The following is a 20,521-nucleotide window of genomic DNA, read 5'->3' as shown; positions in this document are numbered from 1 at the left end:
CCTTGACTGGGGTTAGGGTTGCACTGGCTGTTTGTGAGATTACATCGACAACACAGTGGAAAACCCGTACCCTTGACGATTCCTAGGTTGCTAGAGTTCAAATCACTTGAATTTGGATCTTCACGCTCAAGATTGAATGTATGGCTGCCTCGCGCGTTGTGGTCCAGATCAACAATTGTGTCACGCCTCGTCACGTCACGCGGACACGTCCTGCTCGCGAATGCGCTCACTACTCTCATTATTGCTCGTCGCTGCGACGGCGCGGGCAGCCGTTCTCAGTCTATATGCCCCCCGTGTCACTACATTTGACTCCACTGGCGCAGGGATACGCACCGAAAAGTGGGGGTTTGGCTCGTCGCTTGTAATATCTTCGCTCACCGTCTACGCTCAGTATCAAGACGCCTGAACCAGTCAAAATCCCACTCACACTTGGTGCAACCGACTCCTTGAAGCTTACATTCACGGTTGTGAAGGAAGACACCACCGATGGCGTTCAGCCTTTACAGACTTTCCTTCGTTTCTATGATCGTGTGTCTGGTGAGGAGGGCATACAGCCGCTTCGCGTGACTCCCTCAGGCAAATCCAAGTTCGAACTAGTAAGCGTTTAGAGTTGCCCATGTTCTTTCATTTGAGCAGCCACAGAATATGGCCAAACCTCTTCCATCCATTCCACCAACTACTACCGAGCCCTTGGAGGTGACAATCATTATCGGCCATCCAGACCACTCTCCTTTGAAGCTTCACCTATTCGACTTGATCCTTCCCGCGTCAGGTTCTTTGCCTCAACACCCGGACGAAGCATCATTCCACCTGCTGCCTACTATTCACCATACCTTCCGTCTCCCACCTAAGACGCCGCCACAATTCATTTCGGCCGTCTTCGCTGCACTTACTCTTGCTCCATGGCTAGTCCTTTCTGCACTGGTATGAATTCTAACTGTGTACAGTCATATTTACTAAAGTGAGTTTAGTGGAGCCAAGTTTTCCCTGGCGTTCCCCACCTCTTTTCTCCCAGAATCCTTCCATTCATCGCAACACTGGGTGCCTTCGAGGTCCTTCTCGTCTACTATTGGGTCGGTCTCAAACTGGGCCAAGTTCTCTTGTATGGTAGTGTGTTGGGTCTCGTGACGGTCTTCACTGGTAATACTGCACTTTCAAGCATCGGTGCTCGCCGTGTGGGCATAAGCTCCAAATGACCATGTATACCATTGAACTAAAAATACAAAAGCTATTCAAGCACCTTCCCTGGATTCATGATTCCCTTCGGGTCGAACAGAGTCTTGATCTTTTTCATCCAAGCGATGCTCGTGTCGTTCTTCGAGTAATGTAGGGCATGAGTCTTCATTGACCCAATACCATGCTCAGCAGACACAGAACCGCGATAAGAGGCTATCACTCATTGAGCACGTTGAAGGAGTTGAACAAACAAATCCAACACTAACCAACAAGTTCATATACGAAAGGTTCCAAGGCATCTTGGATTTCTTGAGTATATTCTGCGGCGCAAACATTTAGGTGCAAATTTCCTAGTCGAACGATGTCAATCGGAAGCCCCTGAAGAAGTACGGAAGTAACACAGACCATCGCCGACATGACCATAGCCCAGGACGTGTTTTACTGCGTGTTCCCCTAGGAGACCTTTGGAACGTAAGTGTTCCCGTGTGGTATCTACCACCTCCTTGAAAGAAGCCAAAGGGATGGAAATATCGTATTTATAGGCCTTTCCTTCCTTCGAAACCGCCTCGGTTACACCTTCACGCAATGCCCAGAGAGATGAGAACTGCGCTGGATTTTGAGAAAGAACACCGGTATTGATGAGGGGTTTTTCCGCTTCAAGGAGGTCGCCCAACAAATCCGTAAGTTTCTAACCTTTCAGTAAAAATAGACGGACACGTGATATTACATACCTCCTCATCGTGCTCGCGTCGTCCACCACTGGTTTCAACAAGTACGAAACATTCTGCGCCAGCGATTTCATCCTCGGACAGACCGCGACCCTGGCCGTGTTTGACAGCCAACTCGTAGGCAGTTCGATCAATAAACTCGAAGGCAGACAGAATCTCGGAAAGTTGACGCTTGACAGTTCGATATAATGGCAGGACATTGTCGAAATGTGGTAGAGCAAGAATCACGTTGTTCGATGCCTGAGGGGAGGGTGGTGTGAGAATGGAGACGGCGGTGATTATCCCGAGTGTCCCTTCAGCACCGATGAAGAGCTGCTTGAGATCGTAACCAGTGTTGTCCTTGCGAAGCGATGTTAGTTGGTCAAGGATCGTACCGTCGGGTAGAACGACTTCCAAACCCAAGACAGACCCGTGGAGAGAGCCGTATCTCAATAAGCGCAAGCCACCAGCGTTGGTCGCGACATTTCCACCTATATGACAGCTTTCGATTTCGCGTTAGCAAAGTAGATGTTTCAAGAAACGAGCACAGACCTGCCTTTAGCACCGAGGTCAATAGGCATTATGTGGTTATACGGCGCCACATAGTCTGTTAAGGACTGGAGAATGCAACCAGCATCTGCCACGAGAATACCTGGAGACAGGTTAGAAATCAGTCATCGGAAAGAGTGAATGCAAACCGGACACGGGATCAAATGAACGGACAGAATTCATGTTGGCCAGGGAGACAACGAGCTCGTCACGCAATGGTATGCTACCGCCGACAAGACCAGTGTTTCCACCTTGAGGTACAATTGGGATTGTGTGCTCTGAGCAATAACGCACGATGTCGCTGACTTGTTGAGTTGTCTTCGGTTTCAAGACGGTGCTCGCTTGACCGCGATACTTTTGCATCCAATCCGTGTTGAATGGAGTAAGATCTTCGGAAGGGGTGTTGTGGGGAGGAAGGGAGGAAAGAACAGCATGGGGAGGAAGAATGGTTTGGAAGTATTGAACGTGTTTCGGAGCGACCGAGGTGTACGCTCTTCGTAAGAGCCACATGAGACCTGGATTAAGTAGGCTGTCACGCGTGACACGACAAATGCTGCTTTGAGCGAGCCGATGGAGGCGAGCGAACAAGAGCAGGTCCCAGTGGCCATCGTCCACGAGTCGGACCCCTCTCAAACTACCGACAAGATTGTCGTTACCGAGGAAACAACTCCTCGTGGGCCATCTCTTTCAACTTCAACCACTGATGACGCCGCAAGCACCCATTCGATGCCCGCCGTACTTGTTACCGAGCCAGACTCAACTCTTCAACCACCAGCAGACCCTTTACCTCCAGCCTCGCCCACACGGCTTAATGCTGACCCACCCAACGAACGCAGGAATCGTCGGTCTACTGTCGAAGTTTGAAGCCGTTAACCCGTTTGTTTTATTTTGCTCAGACATTATCTAGGTTCGCGCATCCAACAGGTTGTCTGGCTTTTTTACGAATCTAATACACCGCCGAGAACCACCTCCTCGAAGCCCAATTAGAGAAGAACGACCATCTCCTGCAAATCCTTCCCGGTCATCGTCTCCGACTCCAGCACGACCAGCAACCCCACCTCCCCGATTGCCTCCACCAACACTAACGGAACTTGGCCTCGCAATGTCTGCCATTACCCAAGACCTGTCGCCGTCTCACTTCAGCACTCCACCGACTAGTGGTGCTTTCATGGCTCCCCATTATCTTCTTCTTTGCCATGCCCAAGGTCTTGATGTGCTTCCACTCCAAAATCCGCCTGTTTCCCAACCATATGCTCTCGTGAGGCGCGTCAGCTTCAAGTCGGTTGTAGTGATGGAGCAGCGCGGCGTTCTTGTCGCTATCGCTGGAAGGAGAGATGGAGTGCGCGTATATGCGCTAGAGGAAATTAAAAAAGCGGTTGAGTGGAGAATGGAGGTCGAAGTCCGTAGGGAGCGAGAGCGTCAACGCAGAGAGGCAGTCAAGAAACTTGGCGGCATTGCTCATGTCGAATCCGACATCCGCGATTCGTCAGAAAAACAGCGAAAAGCGAGTCTTTCTACGCCTCCTCCAGGCGAACCAGTTGCTCGAGGGAAATTACCACGCAAAGGGTCACAGACATCCATTCCAGCTGTTGCTGCTCCCCCGCCCTCTCCAAGTCCTACTCCTCCAGCTCCCCTCATACCTAGGACACCAACAACTCGGCGTATAAAGAATAAACCGCCTCCGGTCCCTCCAGTTCCCATACCAGAACCGTCTGGCCGGCCGCCCCCCGTATTCAACTCCCACAGAAACGGCTTCACCTTCAGCCCTCACTATCCCACGGCCCCCTCGGTCTCGGGCTGGCTCTGTGTCAAATGTGCTTGCGGCAGCACCTATGGCCCGGCGCTCAACGACGGTGAGGCCAAATGATCCTGATGCTAAGCCAGATTGGGGTGACGGGTCAAGTGACGACGAGGCCATCAATGTTGTTGCCGCTGGTGCGAGTGGGAGTCAGGCTCTCGATGAGCGGACCAGTGTTCGTCTGTCGGCAAATCTAAGCATCCAACCAGGGAGCAATGATATTGCCACTGTCAGCTCTTCTCGCCGGGGCAGCAGACCAGCAAACCTGGATCTCAGCCTATCAATACCTACAGCTTCCTCTCAAATCCCTCCCTCAGAACCCTCACCAGCCCCAACTCTTCTCACTCTCCGTCAAGCTCTTTCTCAGTCGCCGTCCGGCGGAACGAGACGCCAACTAGAAAATGATCCGGACACTCCCTTTTTTGGCGAATTCGAAGAAGAGGAAGAAGAAATTGAAGGTCATATTAGTTTGGCAGAAGCTCTCTTTGAGAGCCGATTACCCGACCTGCCTCCAGCGGGCACACGCCAACCGCAACAACCTATTCTCCTTTCAGGCCCAGCTGAAGAAGAACCCTCAAGTCCTCGTACATCTGAGCATTCCACTCCCCATACCACACATTCTGAGCCTCGGCCTAATCGGCGACGAAGATGGTCAGTGTTGATCAGCAACGCACTAGTTCCAAGCAGCTCAGAGATTCCTCCTGTTGTCGAGCGTTCGCCAGGATCAATGGCGAGATCGCAGTCCTATCGTTCTAACCAGTCACTTGCTTCCACTACGCACCAGCCCACTCGCCCAAGTACTGCGTCAACGTCGCCCGCTACGCTCATTTCCACAACACCTCAAGACGGGTCTACTCCAACTCCTTCAACGTCATCACGTTCTTCCCGCTTTATTCCGCGAATAATAAGCAACGCATTTCATGGTCGCCGGGCAGATGAGCGACCGCCCCTTCCTGCCCTTAAGACTACAACCGATGTGGATATTCGTCGGACAGGAATGACGCCGACTACGTCTCACATGCCTCCACCCAAACTGGAGTATGTTAAGTTGCCTGGTACGAAAGGCGCACTTACCATCAAGGCTGTGGAGACGGCCAAAAAGAGGTCAGCTTCCCTTTATATATCAGCTCTAGACTAACATTATCTGGCTCAGCTTCCTCGCGATTCTCTGCGGCGAGAACGGCGAAAAGGTTGAGCTTTTTGCTGGGACGTATAGGACCGCACTTGGTCTATCGCGAACTTTTATCTTGCCCGACTCACCTCGATTACTCGAGTTGCAACTCCAGGGTGACGACTTGGTGGAAGTTTTCTTGGTCTTTGGTCAAAATGTCTTCGGTTTGGAGCCTGCAACTGTTCGTGTTCGGGAAGTGAGGATTGGACGGGCTGAGCGTAGAGCAGCTCGACGCCGAGCACGTGAGGTGAGAGCTGGGGAAGCGGCCGATGCCGATAATGCGGGAGATGAAGACACTCAAGTCACCGTCAACATCGGCGTTTCAGTCTCAGTTGGCTCTACTGTAGTTGCCACAGGTACCGGTGCTGATGCCAGCCAACCTGGGACTCCACCACTTATAGCTGGGGATCATCCTGACCAACCTGAACCTGGCTCAGATGTCAATAACGAAACCGCCAATGAACCCACGACGTCGATATCGCATGCGGAGGAGCTTTTAGCACTTGCAACTGCTCGTATGGGACCTTACACAACATTCCAGCAGTTGTCGTTTGCTCCCAAATTCCCGCTGGCCGCCATCGCTGACGAGTATATCATTCCCCCGACATATCCAAATTTCATAGACTACCGTAACGAATACGAGCCCGAAGCCAGTGGCAGTAATACTGCGGACCTTACTCAAGTCCAGTTCACCCCTCCCGGTCTGCCTGTTCCCCAAGCGACTGCGCCATCAAGGTGGTATTATCGCGACCCCAAAAACACTATACATGGTTTGTTTTGATCACCCATTCAATTGTCCAATTAACAGTCCTTCAGGGCCTTGGAAGGCTTCTCTAATGCAGGCGTGGTATAAGGACGGCCTACTACCACCCGACTTACCCGTTCGAAGGGAAGAAGACGAGGATTATATGCTATTGAAAGATCTACGGCTACAGAGTGTCGACCCATCACATCCTTTCCGGACCCCTCCTCCTCCAGCACCCTCAACCAGTGCATCGACAACCGAAATACAAAAACCGCTTCTGTCACCCATTTCCTTGCTAGCTCAGCCACGACATTTCGGCCCTCCTGCCCTGTTCTTTTCAACGCGTGGTGGCCACAGTACAGCAATTGTAGATGCGCGTGGCCGCTCTGTGTTGAAGGGTCGGTTCTTGTGGAGCGATGATGGTGAAGCAGAGGACACAAAAGTAGCTTTTACGCGGATGGGCGACGTCAGGCGGCTAGAAGCATTCGACATCAAAGGGGATCGAGCAGTTCTTGTTGCGATGCGACAAGGTGGTCTTGAGGCGGTTGATCTTGGCGACGCTCTTCTCAAACCCGCTGACGAGTCACGGACTGTCTTACCAGAATTCAACCCACCGCCTTCAAATATCAACCGGCGTGGGCCTTTTGTGTGGAAAATGGGCACGCCAGTTGGAACGGCTGCAACTGTGCTCTCAACAAAGAGCAAGAGTGGTTTTGGTCACCACATCGCAAGCAAGAAGCCAAGCTCTGCCTCTAAATCACCTGTTGGACGAACAGAATTCTCGATTGGTGACACAGAGCCGGAGATTGTAGACGAGGTTCTCTTCCTAGGCCGTAAAGAAGACGAACTCTATCTGTGTGAAAGGAACGCTGGTTCGTTCCGAATTCTACGGCTAAGTCCGTCATGATCTACGTTCTTTTCCCCCCCTCGTTATATAGGTAATTTTAAAAGGACTCGCTCCTATATTATTTGCAAGTCAATTTATCTCATTACTCACCCTGTAAAACGTCTTTGAACACGCAAATTGAGACTGCTGCTTCCACCGTCACAACTTGGCGATGATCTTCCTGAGCTCAACTTTGACGATCTTGCCCTGTGACATGTGCATTAGCCAAGTTGGTGTTCAAAGGACATCAAACGCACTGTGGATGTTTTGGGGAGTTCTTCGACAACTGTGATCCACTCTGGCCGAGCAAAACCCGGCAGTCTGTGTTTGGCGTGCTCTTTCAGATCGCTAACAAAGGCATCGTGTTTTCCCTTCCATTTGGAGGCATGTGGCTTGAGAATGACAAACGCATGAGGGCGTTCACCCCATTTAGCGTGAGGACGAGCAACAACGGAGACCTGGGGGAATGATCAATGCGAAATTCTGGGAGCATCCCGTAACAACCTCCAAGACGTCGGGATGGCTTGCCAATTCTGTGGAGCAAGGTCATCCATTACTATTATTGCTGACAGTGAAGACATACCCTGTTCGATGGCTAGGCTAGAGGCGTTCTCTCCACCACTGATGATGATGTCCTTCTGGCGATCAACGATAGCAATGGATCCGTCCTCTGGTTGTTGTGCTCAACTTATAAGAATAGTCAAGGCAATGGATTTACCAAACATGACTGCAAGGTCGCCTGAGTTGAAGCTACCTATGATGTGTTATTCTTATTAGTTCTAGGGTTGAAATACCCAAACTCACCTCCTCGGAACGCTTTGGCCGTAGCCTCTGGGTCGCGGAAATATTCTTTCATGACGCTAGAAAGTGACATTCAGCTGACAGCTCCGATTGGAACACAATCGCACATATTTCCTCGAGTGACAATCTCTCCAATGGCTTTCCCATCCCGGGGTACATCCACAAGTTGGTCAGATCCGTCTTTGGGTGGGTAGACGACCCGAACATCCTGGGCAGTTGCAAAACTATGGCCTTGACGAGCCATGAATTTGGAGCGCTCCTCAATTGATAGTTTGGCCCATGAATCTTGCGGGTAGTTACGTGTAAAGGGACCATACTGGGATTTCCTTTTTGAGTACGAGTCAAATCACCGAAGAATCAAAACCTACAGTCTGCAATTTTTGTGCAGCTATCGGATTGGAAGAAAAATTTCACTGACCTCTCTGAAAGAGATCAACTTGAAAGCCTGGCCGATAGGTATTCAGGACTCACGTCAAACCATAAACATGGATGGGTGTTATTCCAATGCTTTCGAGTGATCCTATGAGATTGGCTGTCGGTGCAGCACCGGCGATGATAGCCGAAATCTTCTGCTTTAATAGACGTGCTGCAGGGTCATTGACAATACCAATCTGAATACTCGTAAGCCGCTGCCCATAGTGAATGGTATACACAACTTGAACTGTTGGGGCTCCTGGTTCGCCTTAGTAAGTACGGTATTGAAAAGGCTTGACAACTTACCGCAATAGTGTGTCACAGAAGAGTTTAAGAAATGCTTCCAAATCGTGGGGTAGTCGACTGTTCGCATGGTAATCTGTTGTCTGGTAAGATAATGCGCAAAATCTGATACTCAAGGACGAACCTGCTTTCCCATCGCGAAAACACACGCCCAGGGAAATGTCCAGCCACCTGCGTGGAACATTGGTAAGATCCTGAGGAGAGATAAGCACAAAAAACAGCCCACTTCAAGCAAAATACCAAAGATAGGTCGAATCGCGACGAATATTCGATTCATATGCATTTGCCACCGCCGCAAGATATGAGCCCCGCAGTGTGGTGATGACTCCCTTGGGCTAGAACACTGGAATAAGGAAAACGCGAAATCAATACAGCCTTGCACGGACTCGACCGGTAGTTCCCGAGCTGTCAAAGGGGTTGGATATCGTTGTCGTGCCAAGAAAAAGCTCACGTATAGCAGAGAACAGCAGCAGCGTTCTCGTCAGCGTTATACTCGAGATCAGGCCACCCTCTCTCCTTGCTGAACTTGCGACCGACTGTCAAGAAATCTTCATAGGGGTCTCCTTGCTTTCCAGTGTCGTTGTTAACGATCACAGGAACTTTTAGATTACTCGGAAGCAGGTGTGTGTATTCGTGATCGACGAGGATTATGCTTGAGCCACTGTGTTCCAGAATGTAAGCCACATCAGAAGGCTTAAGTCGGGTATTGATCAGGCCTGGACGCTAATGAGTGAACAGGTGGCCAGATGAAATGCCAGCAGTACATAGAACCGCTTGGACGGCGAGCACGCCGTGGTGCGCATCTACCAGAGGTATCAGCGTTATTGAACTTTGCGTTGTAGGACGTCTACCGGCTGTCATGGGTCTGAAGAGTGTGAGGAAGCTGGAGAAGTAATATTTAGTGAAACGCACGAGTTTGGGGCAATGACCGCTACCTATTGGAGAAAGGCATCAGCAAAACCCGACCTTGAGAAGCAAGGCGCAACGGACGCGATCTCCAGGCTTGACTCCTGCTTGTAGGAGGGCATAGGCTAGGTTCTGGACGCGTTGGCACCACACTGAGTAGGTATACCAAGCTGGCGAATCAGTATGGACGAGGGCAACTTGATTCGGATAAATCTCTGCTGCTCGCAGAATAAATTGTAGTGGATTCAGAGGTTGGATGTTTGGTGGGAGACCAGAGGGTTGCCGTAGGGTAAGTCGGTTGTCGCGCGGTGGGATGCTTGCTGGAGTCGGTTGGAACGTCATCAGCGCAGGTTCAAGTTGACCGTCGGAAGGAAAGCCGTAGCGAAAGTATAACATAAACCTACATAAACGGATCAAGAGTGTCACGGTCGCGTCTGTCACACAACCGCCCTTTGCGTTTCTCTTCCACCTACGTCTTACAACCAAGCCGGTTCTTGGTGCACAAAGCTACTATGACACTCCCTCGCCTTGCTATTCTTCTCGCCCTGACTCCATTCTCTCGTGGTACCGTCTTTTCTATTGACGAGCTTAGATGAAACCTAACCTTATTCTAGGCGACATCGTTGACTGGGTCAATGTCGACTACATATCCAAACAAACCAGAACCACGGCACTCGCAACTAAAGATGCACAAAACGCGGTCGTTTCAATGGCACGGTCAACTGCCGCTAACGGCCCTTGGAGTATGAGACGATTTCTGTCTCCTCACTATTACTCTAACTCGCGTTTTAGCCATGACCAAGAATCCTCAAGGAGTCTCCCCGCCAAGCAAAGATTCACACGATTATCTCAGCTGGGCTCCATATCACTGGCCGCAGTGTAACTGGTGTCCTGCAAAGACTTCTGGCAAGCAGGCACAGCGCGGGATGAGCCGTCAACGTCGTCGATCCGAAGCAGAAACTGAACATCAAGCTCTATTGTTTTTCTCAACTCCAACACAACTTTCTGAACTCGAAGAGGCAGCCGCAAGCAAAGGAAAAGCTCCAGCGTGTACACCATCGCCAACGAAGCCTATGCCCCCAAGTGCGACTTGGACTACCTGCCCTTACGAGGTCCAAGACGGCAAGGTCAATCCGGACGTTCGAACTCTAACCGGCCCGCCCTCCATCGTTCATGTGTCAGATTCTGTTTTCTACAACGCGCATTGCTTTGCCCTGAAAGGAACTCGATCATGTTCTCAAGATGCCGTTCGCTTCATTCAAGCCTACTTCTTGACATCCTCAACGAAAATGAATCCTAACGTCAACTTTGGACAAATAGTACGCGGTCCAGGGCAAAGTGGTCAGCAAGGAGCATTCACAGGTGTATTGGATATCCGTGGAATCGTCAAAATCGTCAACGCCATTCTCGTCCTCAAAAGCGCGAAAAGTCCTGATTGGACCAACACAATCGACAACGCAATGACGCAATGGCTAAGTCAATATGCCAAGTGGCTTCAGGCGAGCGATATCGGCAAGTCGGTCGCGGGAAAAGCGAAGTGCGTTTGTTCTGTTCGTGAAAACATCTGTTAACTCTCAACCAGTAACCATGTTACCTTCTATGCTGTCCAGCTAGCGGCCGTCCTACTTGCCTCTGGTGACTCTGATTCGGCTGCCTCGACTCTCAACTGGTACTTCCAAAACAAGTTCCGAGAACAGATCGCAAAGAGCGGCGAGCAACCTTTCGAGGCCGTTCGAACACGACCATTTCACTACCGATGCTTCCATCTTGAAGGGTTGATAGTGCGTCGATGATTTTGGCTTTGACTTGGAGTTGACACCTAACAGGCGGCGGCCAAACTCGGAGATTGGTTGGGCCTCAATTTTTGGCAAGCGACATCGAAGTATGGAGCTACAATTCAGGACGCAGTCGACTTTACGATGAGAGTGGACCCGAAAGACGAGGATGCCACTGAATTGCTGCCGCATGTTGCCGCCATCGCTGCTGTCTACGGTGATCCCAAAGGAAGTTATGCCAAGTTCATGAAGAATCTCGACTCGGGTTACCAGAAAGAGCCTGTTTGGTTCTACAACCAGCGCGAAGCGTTCACTCAAGCATCAGGTCGAAAGGCTGGGAACACCAGAGACGCCGCCACTTGCAATCCTACTTGCAAACCCACAGACTTGATACCGTTTTTGCAGGAGTATGGTTTCGAATTGGAGAGCGGGCTTTATGTAACGTGTGGCATGGTTGCGCCCTACTTCTGTGCCGACGACCTACCCAGTGTAGACAGTAATAGCACTAGCGTAGATGGGTAACCGAGAACTATGAATGGTTTTTTTTTTGACTGAAGCTGTGCCCGTGACTGCCGCCATCATCGTCATCTCCCTTCTTCACCTCCACCACTATGGCCGATGCAACTGCCTCTGGCTCAGCCGACAAATCCGTGCAAGTGAAACTCGTTCTACTTGGTGAGTTTACCTTTGACGCTTTCCTTTGTGAATATCTTATCCCTTGACTAGGTGAAGCCGCAGTCGGCAAATCATCTGTTGTTCTTCGCTTTGTGGGTGCCATACTCATCCCTACCCGCACTCTCGAGTTGACCTATCATTCAGGTCTCCAACGAGTTCCAACCGAACAAGGAGCCCACCATTGGTGCTGCGTTCCTGACGCAGAAATGCCGACTGGAGGATCGAGTGTTGCGTTATGAGATTTGGGATACTGCAGGGCAAGAGCGATTCCATTCGCTGGCGGTGTGTCTTCCTCTGGCGCATCTTCAATTCAGGCTAACTGTTTTCTCCTTGACTAGCCTATGTACTGTGAGTTGGCAACGCCCTGGTCTCCTCCTCCCAGCGCTTACTGCTCCGCCCTTAGACCGAAATGCCCAGGCAGCCGTTGTTGTCTTTGATGTAACCAAGGCCTCCAGTCTGGAGAAGGCCAAGTCGTGGGTCAAGGAGCTACAGCGTCAGGCCAACCCCAATATCGTCATTGCCCTTGCCGGGAACAAGGTCGATTTGGTGCAAGCTTCGTCGTCGTCAACGGGCGCAACGGCAACATCTGAATCGGAAGACGAGGCTGACGACGCAACTGCCACACCAGGGGAAACTCCTGGCTCAGTTGAGCCAGAGAGTCTCCGTCAAGTACCGCGGGAAGAGGCTCAGGCATACGCTACGGAAGCTGGCCTCCTCTTCTTCGAGACTAGCGCCAAGACGGGAGAGGGCATTGTTGAGATATTTACCGAGATTGGTGCGTCTTTTTTTTTGCTATCAAACGTTGTCTGACCTCTTTCTCAGCCAAGAAGATCCCAATTGAGCACATTCTGGCAGCTACCCGCGGCGCTACCGGCCGACCTGGAGCGGGTGGTAGTCGCGCGGGAACACAACAAGATGGGGCAGTCAATCTGGACGGCAACGCGAAGCCCAAGGAGGCTTGCAACTGCTGATTAGTAATAGTACTTATATTTCCCTTGTTTACGACACGCCACGGTCTTTGGATCTTTTTTTGAGTATTCATACAAGTTTGCGTTGTTTCTATGTAATCTACAAATGTGTTTTTCTTTTCTCGTCAGTCCACATATGGTGGCGGTGTGGCATGCTGTTCTGGGATCAGATAGGGAGGTGGGGCATGGACATCTGCAGGCCGGAGTTCAGCTGCTTGTGGAACTGGTGAAGAGGGTGGTGGTTCAGAGGGAGGGGAAGGTGGGTGGTCTGGAGACCTGAATTCAGAGTCGATTGACGGTGGCGGATCAGACGGATCATCCAAAGCGGGAGGGGGAGGCGGAAGGTCGTTGGCTTCTCCAGTTGCTTGCTCAGACTCGTGCACGGTACTCGCCATTTCCATCGTTGGAGGCGGTGTGGACGACCGCTGCATGTCCTCCGAGTGTCCGTCAAATTGCTCACCAGCAGAAAATCCAAACTGCGTGCCTTCGCCCACAACAGTGGGATCAGTGGGCGGCAGGGTGGAATGGTTGTCGCTTGGAGGCATGATAAACTCGTTTTCTGACTCGAGAAAAGTAGGCAGTCGCGATGAGCTGGACGCCTCTGCTGCGGAAGGGAAAAATGGCGGCGGCGCGTCTCTCTCTTCAAACGGTGGCGGTGCGGCACTGGGACCAGCCTCTCCGAGAGAATATCGAGGGGCAGAGTGGTCTGAATCTTCGTAACGGACCGTTCTGGCTGGTGGTCGATCGTGTTTTTTGCTATATGCAGCATCCATCGAAGGGGCCACTTCAGGCAGTGGGGCAGGTGGTGCGAGGATGATGACTGGAATAGAAATAGTTGAGACACGCTCAGTATGGCTGCTCATATCCACAAATGAAGTGTGGATGTTGAGCTGGAAGGTGACCGAATGGAGCAGCGTCAATTGCGTGATAGATGCGCATTCAGCATCCGATTCCATGAGGCCAAACTCTGTAGGCAGACTGCTATGGGCGTCTAGAGGAGACTCTGACGGTGCGGGTTGGTGAAGGAGAAACCGCAATTTAACTGGTCTAGAGGAGTGGAAACGACATGATGCTCCGGAACGAGCGATCACAGTCTGGTAAGACGAGACAGGGCTCGCAGGGGCTTTCGAAGATGATGATGATTGGGCTGGTGGCGTTGTGGCAGTCGAAGGCCCAGAAGAGTCAGCCTCGTATTCATCATTCCCCGTGACTTGGACGATACGCAACAACTCGATCCTCACGTTTCTCAACCGAAGACCTTGGTCCACAACGAGAGCACGAGGGGGAGGCGGAATGGTCACATATAGTGGGACAATTTCGCCTGCGATGAAAGTAGTGCGCGGAACTTGGACTTGCACCCGGGTGGGTTCGGTCAGAGTGTGGGTTTCGGGAGAAGGATCCAGCGAATGTGAATGCGAGGTATAGCGTTTTGTGTGGACGACAAGGGCTTCAGAAATTGGTGATAGAGACGCGTCCAATGGATCAAGGGTGGCAGTTAACGTATGAGTTATGGAAGAATGCGGTGTTCGCAGCGATTGGGGTGCGTCCTCCATCAATGGTATTGCAAACAGCAGCGAGGAAGGCAAAGGGGAGTCGTCGACTGAGGTGTACAATACGACTTGAGCAAACCCGAGCTCGATTTGCCGGTCATACGCTGTTTCGAGAGAACGAAGCGAAACTGTTCTGCAAATCCCGGTCAGTATGAACCACAACAAGGAGAGAATAAGCTTGCACTCTGGACCAACGCGTAGACTCGGCACCCTTGATTTGAATTTCTCCCTCGATGGCCGCCCGTTCATCGTCTGCGCCAAGGTATCCCTTTTGGAAGTTCATCGTATCAGAGCTTGAGATAATGAGTATTTGTGGGTCCAGCGAAACATCTGAAGCCGAGCTAGTGTCGGAACCGTCTTGTTGCGAGTAAATTGGCGGAGGGGCAGGGTCAGTCATGATAGTCGGAGCAGAGAGGGAAAGAGACGTCAGTTTCCGAACACGTGCTACATAGTAACCTACAGATCCAAAACAACATGATAAGTATTCGTTACTCAACCCTAGCCAGACTTTCCAGCTCGTTGAAAAGTACCACATCCCTCAACACATCTCTCTGCATCAAAAGCTCCCAAGTCAACTCACGATGGCCCCCCAGTAACCCTGTCCCTCGTTCATGATTGCTTTCGGCACCTTCCCCATAGCCCATACCAAACGAAAGCGTTGTCACCGTCACCTCGGAGGTGTCAAACAAGTCTTCACCGTCATCCAACACCTTCATGGCTTCCACAGCTCGCCGCACAGCAATCGAGAAGTGTGCCCTCATTTCAACGGCTGGGATAGTCAAAAACTTCTGCACGAGGCGAAGCATGACGGATCTGAAGCCTAGATTGCGATCCGCTTTGAGACTGCGCTTTAAGCTGGGTGGAGCAATGAAGGCTAGCTCATAGATGGTCATAATAATTTTTTCAGTATATCCCAACCAGCCTTCCCGAGCGAGGATTTGAAAGTCTTGGTCGGCAACTGGCAGACGATGTAGACAGGCCGTAAAGAAACGTCGAATAGAGGCAGGAGGTATTATTTGGGAGAGTACTTTGCGTGTCGGATCTTCCTGAGCCAATCGAGTGAACGTTTCGAGAGCAATATCGGCAGCCAAAGGCGGTCGGTTTACACTGCCCCCCACCTGGATCCAGCTTAGCGGCGAAACTGCTTCCTTAGGGTCGACGATGAAAGAAGCGAGTAAATGGAAGGCTCGATATGCTATTCGCAATACGACCTGGGAAGATGCATCCGAAAGAACGATTCCTTGGGTGTGTGCAGGAGTGTTGGGACTACAGAGATGCATCAAGGTAGAGAGAACATCCCGTCGAACAGTTATCAAGTCGATAAGAGACAATATATGGGAGGAAGCCACAAGTGTTCCGTCTTTCCTCGTGACAGAACACAGTCGTAGCAGAATATCGAACATTCGCTCCTGCTTCACCAAGAACTGGTGGTTGTCAGGAATCAGAGCAAGATTGCGGAGGATATTGGTGATAGCCAGCACCGTATTCCCTGGTCGTTGGAGTGGGCCGACATCTGGGTATTTGGAGCCCTGGCGTGGATGCAAACTGGCAAAGGTTTCATTTTCGGCGTCGACGTGTGCCGTCGTAAGCTCTTTGTGTGTAGCCATGACGTAATCCTTCGCGGAAAAATCGTCCTCTGCACCACCAAAGGCCCTATCTTCCAACACGTCCAACATATCATCTAACAGTTCGTAGCATTGACCGATGGGGAAGCCCTGGTTTGGTGTGTCACCACGCATTGTTGAGAAAAATGTGATGGTGGTAAGCGCATACGCCAGCTCGGTTGATAGCTGAGAGCGAATCGAGAGAGCCAAGTGGTCTACTGAAACATTGCCCCAGTCTTGCAACTCTCGCATTGGTCTTCTCATCGGCAATGAGTCGTCTTCGAAGGGCCCGAGGTCGCGACCACCAGTGTGCTCGATTTCGCGAGCGCGAGGGACAAACTCGATCTTGTTTCTGGTGCGGCGGCTGGGACGGGACATTGTGGTTGGTGGTCCAGTTGAAGGTTGGTCAACCCCATTCATGCCGGCAGTCTATAACGTAATCATATGAAAAGCAAGTCCAATCTGCATTGACAACGGCTTACTTCTGTGCTATCGTTAGCGTGCTTGTTTTTGCTCGTCAAATGATTGTGTACACGCACCGGTCTTTTGCCTCGCCCGTTTAACGTCTCCTTCTTCCGACTCTAGCTTTCGTTTGAGACCGAGATCCTGATCGTTATTCTCCAGAGTTCCCTCGGGGTTTTGAACGCTTCCCTGGCTGGCAGAAGAAAGGCGCCGGGCGGGTGTTTCAGGTAACTGCAGTGAGGTCATTAGACGCCGCATGGAAGTTTAATACGCACTGGTTGACGCTGAACACCATGGACTTTCCCTTGCATATTGTTGCGATATACCTCCTCCAAGGGGAGCAGAATATTCTGATAGTATGTGGCAAGCGTTTGGGTCACAGTCAGCCCGGTTGGCAGCGTTTCCTCCGTCAATTGAAAGGATGGCAGTATGTTTACCCAGAGGTTCTGGGTGGTGAGCTATAAAATAACAAAGTCAGTATGGTGAACACGGAACTCCAAGAATAAAGGTCTCTACATGCTGACCACCTCCGCTTTGTTTGACAAGTCCCCAAAGCTTTAACAGCTCGATATCCCTGCCAGCAATGCGGATAACCCCGACATCGGGAATGTCGAGCATTTGCCAGGTCGAACTCAAAGCATCATATCCTGGGGTTTGAACACCAGTCAATGCGGGTGGAAGAGGTGTATTGCGCTTAGCCATAACGCCGGCTAGGGATACCAAAAAGCCATGTTGTCGGGAAGGAGGCGGTTGTTGCGGTCTTTGGGCCATGGCAGCAGGATCTTGGAGAAGAGTCGAGGATTCTCCGAGGAAACTAGTTGACCTGTTTCTCAAATTGTTTGCGGCATTTATTGCCGCCATCTGTTTAGCTTGCGCTGCGTCCAGTGGAAAAAGGCCCGCCCCGTCGAAGGACTGCATGGCGGCGAATGGGGTGTGACAGAAGAGGGAAAAGCACCTTAGACTCAAACTCCCAACATGTCCGAAATCGATGATATTTTCGCGAACCACAAACAGACTAAGTCCTCGAAAAAACGTGCTGCGCCGCAGGAAACCGTTGTCGAGGGCTCACGGAAGAAGCCTAAAGTCGACTCGAAGAAACCCAAACCCGAGATCAAAAAAACGAAACCACCATTGTCAACCAAACCACCCCCAGAGAAAAAAGACGACATCCAAAAGTTCAAGGACTCCAGGGGCACCGGACCTAGTGCGTATCTCGTATTTGAACCCTGCCGTCTAATTTTTTTTTCCAGGGAAAAAGACGGAAGAAGGGTGGTCAGTATATAAAGAGGATGAACTGGGAATCAGTAATGAAGGCGGAGGCGCGTCTCTGCTAGTCTCTATTTTACAGCTTACAAGTCTTCAGATACCCCCCTGTGCCCGTTCGACTGTGAATGCTGTAAGAGAAACAGACACTATTACCACAATTTGGTTTACTCACTCTTGAATCGTAGGTTTCTGACTGCACGCCGCAATCCTATTTCTTGAATTCCTTGTGAGCCAGACCGAATCGCTCAGGCTCTTTCGAAGCCTCGCATGTCAATTCCATGATTTGTCGAGGTCAATATGCAGCCAAGACGGAGATGCCGTTGCTTATTCTTGTCTGGGGAGGATCACCCACCGACCTTGATCATGTCGTTGATACTGCACGGATACATCTTGTACTAATCGTCGTCATCGTCATCGTAGTCGACCAGCCTGCCTGCTAATTCATCACCAAAAGGATCACCCTCCGTTGGGGGTGCATCAGCCGCTTTTCGAGTCCTCTTTTCCTCTGCCTTCCTCTCTTCCTCCGCTTTCTTGGCAAGATAGGCTTTGCTTCCGACCACCTTTTCTGGGTTTTTGCAAATTTTAAGCCGCAAGTCAACTGCCCGAACAACCTCGACATCTTGTGGATTGGCGGCAGCTTCGATCAATGCACGGATAGCAGCTAGCGTATTATCTAGATGGGGTATTGAAGCGGACTCTGAGGGGAACTTGGAGTGCGACCATTCGGAAGCGAGTTCTGGGTCAGCAATTGACAAAGCTGCGAGGGCGATTTGGGAAGGGGTGTAGATGAGTTCGGCGTCTGATAGACGCGAACTTCGGACGTGTTTGAGTGCAGCTTCATATACGTCTCTTTGAGAAGTAGCGCGGTCTGGGGGTGCGTCTGGAAGACTCTGTCCTTATGAGCCTTATTTTTGGGTCCTGATTGATTAGCTCACCTGAAGGTCCAACCATATTCCCCACAATGCTCTGTGTGCGTGCCATACCGCAAATTCGAACCCAAGACTTTGCGCAACAAGAAATTCTAAGTCGACAACATCTGAAGGCGTGGTTTTGGGAATGTTGTTTGCATAGGCGTCCAGGGCAATAGGGTGGTTGGTCGTTTTTGTCGCAAGAAACAACGCAGTGAGCCTGAAACCCGGTTATCCCTTATGATTCTCGCTTATGGAGACTACGCACATGACATTCTTTGGATGCCAGTCCATGACTGTGTTTTTGAGATAGAAGCGTTTGAGATAACTGACTGCTGTGGCTTCAACTTCCTCGGGAAATCTGAAGAAACCGCAGAGTTGAGGAATCTTTGACGCGTAGAGGCGGACAAGCAATAGTTCTTCGTCTGGATTCAAGAAAGAGATTGAGGCAGAAGACCCTGGCTAAGAGCCGCTGAGACGAAGAAGAATGCACTTATTGTATCAAGTACCTGGTCAGCCTCAAAGGTGTTGCGAATTACGCCTACCGCAGCAGCATTAAGAGAGGAGCGTATTTGGTCCAGATTTTGAGCAGAGAAACGCCAGTTATGGAATTGGCTGCTGGCCTCATATAACGGGATCATCGAGGCAATATTAATGTGTCGTCACGGCAGATTGGTCACCATAACTTCGTTCTCGACCTCGACGATGTCCCTTGGGCGGGTGCGTTTCAACCAACTCAACTACTACGTGGAGCTAATGACACGTTATAACAGCTGGTCTGCGCCTTATTGACCCTCTTTTGTTCCTTCACTCTTTCGCTAGCATCAGCCTTCATCAATGGACAAACATTCACGAATGGCCTTGCCATTGTGGATGCGCCCAGCCCCAACAGTCCTGCACATGCAGGAGCAACATGTTTGTACCACGTCCCCTTCATCCAATATACTCATCATCAGCACAGTGCCTATCGCAGTCGATGTTAGTGGAAATGGAAAGCTACCTGCTGCTGCCCGTCTCCCAGGCTCTGGGCTTCCAACTGGATTCCAGTCCCTTACCATATTCCTTGTGTCGGCACAAACCAACGCCAACATCACTGTCGTCGACAACTCTACATTCCTCACAGGAGAGAGCGGCTCGACTGTGAAGCATCTAAATTTTGTCGTGCCCAGCTGCTTAAAACAAGGAAACTATAACCTTACCTTTCACGAAGCTTCTGTTTTCAATTCCGGATTCGTCTATGCCATAACGCCAATTCTCGTTCAAGTTGAGAACCCAAATCCATCAGGCTCTTGTGTGGATTCGAATCCCCTCCTCCCGCAACCTCAACCTTCCATCCCACTTCTAGAGTCGCCATTCATTTCCCCTGGTCACCATCTTTGCATCAGTCGATGGGTGGCGAATCTGACAAACTGCTAGATCTTTTCACACTGACATTGACCATGTCGAATGGGATTTTGAATCTGCCCACAGTTACTGGTAGGCGCGCCTCCTCCTTCCACCAATTGTTAATTAACGAGCTCAGTGACCTCTCAAGCCACTCCTACAACAGGTAAGCAATTCGTTTCACCTCAGTCTGCATCTTGATACATTACCTGTGGCAGTCGTGGTGATTTCGGAGACCACAGTCACCCGGACCGACCAAGGCACCCCAACGACGTCTGTTCTGCTCCCGCTCTGAATACCATTCTCTGATTAATGCCAAGCTACACTGCAACCTCAACTCTGACCACCGTAGTCTCGGTGAACAAGGACAATAGATCAGGATTTGTGCCCATTAATGCAGCAAATCAGTTTTCTCCCTCTATCTTTGGTTTGTGTAGTTTTTTGCTTCTGTATTGGCGTATTTTATTGTAGCAT

General features: G+C 50.8%; 10 protein-coding genes across 10 annotated transcripts; 5 read left to right on the top strand and 5 right to left on the bottom strand.

Annotated features, from left to right (window-relative positions):
* Positions 1 to 202: 202 nt before the first annotated feature.
* Positions 203 to 1,196, top strand: MIND_00466600 (Dolichyl-diphosphooligosaccharide--protein glycosyltransferase subunit 2; the record flags this gene model as incomplete). The annotated part of the gene is made up of 4 exons (XM_037361476.1): positions 203 to 339; positions 392 to 596; positions 643 to 924; positions 972 to 1,196. The coding sequence occupies exons 1-4, from the start codon at positions 221 to 223 to the stop codon at positions 1,194 to 1,196; spliced, it is 831 nt and encodes a 276-aa protein (XP_037221768.1). The 5' UTR covers positions 203 to 220.
* Positions 1,197 to 1,228: 32 nt separating this feature from the next.
* MIND_00466500 (uncharacterized protein) lies at positions 1,229 to 3,065 on the bottom strand (the record flags this gene model as incomplete). Its single annotated transcript, XM_037361475.1, has 6 exons — positions 1,229 to 1,389; positions 1,443 to 1,526; positions 1,582 to 1,864; positions 1,908 to 2,385; positions 2,436 to 2,535; positions 2,582 to 3,065. The coding sequence occupies 6 exons, from the start codon at positions 3,063 to 3,065 to the stop codon at positions 1,229 to 1,231; spliced, it is 1,590 nt and encodes a 529-aa protein (XP_037221767.1).
* Positions 3,003 to 7,053, top strand: MIND_00466400 (GYF domain-containing protein; the record flags this gene model as incomplete). The annotated part of the gene is made up of 5 exons (XM_037361474.1): positions 3,003 to 3,290; positions 3,340 to 4,285; positions 4,317 to 5,334; positions 5,384 to 6,171; positions 6,218 to 7,053. 5 exons carry the CDS (start codon positions 3,003 to 3,005, stop codon positions 7,051 to 7,053), a joined length of 3,876 nt encoding a protein of 1,291 aa, XP_037221766.1.
* Positions 7,054 to 7,191: 138 nt separating this feature from the next.
* MIND_00466300 (putative acyl-activating enzyme 1, peroxisomal) lies at positions 7,192 to 9,867 on the bottom strand (the record flags this gene model as incomplete). Its single annotated transcript, XM_037361473.1, has 17 exons — positions 9,541 to 9,867; positions 9,463 to 9,485; positions 9,402 to 9,415; positions 9,315 to 9,353; positions 9,002 to 9,266; positions 8,937 to 8,955; positions 8,791 to 8,885; positions 8,675 to 8,744; positions 8,554 to 8,626; positions 8,305 to 8,506; positions 7,941 to 8,159; positions 7,837 to 7,892; positions 7,751 to 7,786; positions 7,616 to 7,702; positions 7,537 to 7,565; positions 7,290 to 7,490; positions 7,192 to 7,239 (listed from the first exon to the last, which is right to left on the bottom strand). Exons 1-17 carry the CDS (start codon positions 9,850 to 9,852, stop codon positions 7,192 to 7,194), a joined length of 1,788 nt encoding a protein of 595 aa, XP_037221765.1. The 5' UTR covers positions 9,853 to 9,867.
* Positions 9,868 to 9,968: 101 nt separating this feature from the next.
* Positions 9,969 to 11,753, top strand: MIND_00466200 (uncharacterized protein; the record flags this gene model as incomplete). Its single annotated transcript, XM_037361472.1, has 5 exons — positions 9,969 to 10,020; positions 10,071 to 10,199; positions 10,249 to 10,993; positions 11,039 to 11,237; positions 11,283 to 11,753. 5 exons carry the CDS (start codon positions 9,969 to 9,971, stop codon positions 11,751 to 11,753), a joined length of 1,596 nt encoding a protein of 531 aa, XP_037221764.1.
* An 89-nt stretch (positions 11,754 to 11,842) lies between these two features.
* Positions 11,843 to 12,877, top strand: MIND_00466100 (uncharacterized protein; the record flags this gene model as incomplete). Its single annotated transcript, XM_037361471.1, has 6 exons — positions 11,843 to 11,906; positions 11,958 to 11,998; positions 12,051 to 12,188; positions 12,245 to 12,254; positions 12,310 to 12,681; positions 12,729 to 12,877. The coding sequence occupies 6 exons, from the start codon at positions 11,843 to 11,845 to the stop codon at positions 12,875 to 12,877; spliced, it is 774 nt and encodes a 257-aa protein (XP_037221763.1).
* Positions 12,878 to 12,999: 122 nt separating this feature from the next.
* MIND_00466000 (ARID domain-containing protein) lies at positions 13,000 to 16,406 on the bottom strand (the record flags this gene model as incomplete). Its single annotated transcript, XM_037361470.1, has 3 exons — positions 13,000 to 14,552; positions 14,620 to 14,880; positions 14,933 to 16,406. 3 exons carry the CDS (start codon positions 16,404 to 16,406, stop codon positions 13,000 to 13,002), a joined length of 3,288 nt encoding a protein of 1,095 aa, XP_037221762.1.
* Positions 16,407 to 16,523: 117 nt separating this feature from the next.
* Positions 16,524 to 17,408, bottom strand: MIND_00465900 (ARID domain-containing protein; the record flags this gene model as incomplete). Its single annotated transcript, XM_037361469.1, has 3 exons — positions 16,524 to 16,721; positions 16,766 to 16,948; positions 17,007 to 17,408. 3 exons carry the CDS (start codon positions 17,406 to 17,408, stop codon positions 16,524 to 16,526), a joined length of 783 nt encoding a protein of 260 aa, XP_037221761.1.
* Positions 17,409 to 18,151: 743 nt separating this feature from the next.
* On the bottom strand, positions 18,152 to 19,305 carry MIND_00465800 (CYCLIN domain-containing protein; the record flags this gene model as incomplete). Its single annotated transcript, XM_037361468.1, has 4 exons — positions 18,152 to 18,646; positions 18,692 to 18,884; positions 18,933 to 19,126; positions 19,174 to 19,305. 4 exons carry the CDS (start codon positions 19,303 to 19,305, stop codon positions 18,152 to 18,154), a joined length of 1,014 nt encoding a protein of 337 aa, XP_037221760.1.
* Positions 19,306 to 19,354: 49 nt separating this feature from the next.
* MIND_00465700 (uncharacterized protein) lies at positions 19,355 to 20,518 on the top strand (the record flags this gene model as incomplete). Its single annotated transcript, XM_037361467.1, has 7 exons — positions 19,355 to 19,384; positions 19,438 to 19,579; positions 19,626 to 20,030; positions 20,081 to 20,140; positions 20,187 to 20,213; positions 20,266 to 20,320; positions 20,368 to 20,518. The coding sequence occupies exons 1-7, from the start codon at positions 19,370 to 19,372 to the stop codon at positions 20,516 to 20,518; spliced, it is 855 nt and encodes a 284-aa protein (XP_037221759.1). The 5' UTR covers positions 19,355 to 19,369.
* Between the last annotated feature and the right edge of the window lie 3 nt (positions 20,519 to 20,521).

Source organism: Mycena indigotica (genome assembly GCF_014461135.1).
Source record: "Mycena indigotica strain 171206Taipei chromosome Unknown Mind.scaff0004, whole genome shotgun sequence".
NCBI lineage: Eukaryota > Fungi > Basidiomycota > Agaricomycetes > Agaricales > Mycenaceae > Mycena > Mycena indigotica.
The sequence above is the reverse complement of the archived record's forward strand: the minus strand, read 5'-3'. Positions and strand labels throughout refer to the sequence as shown.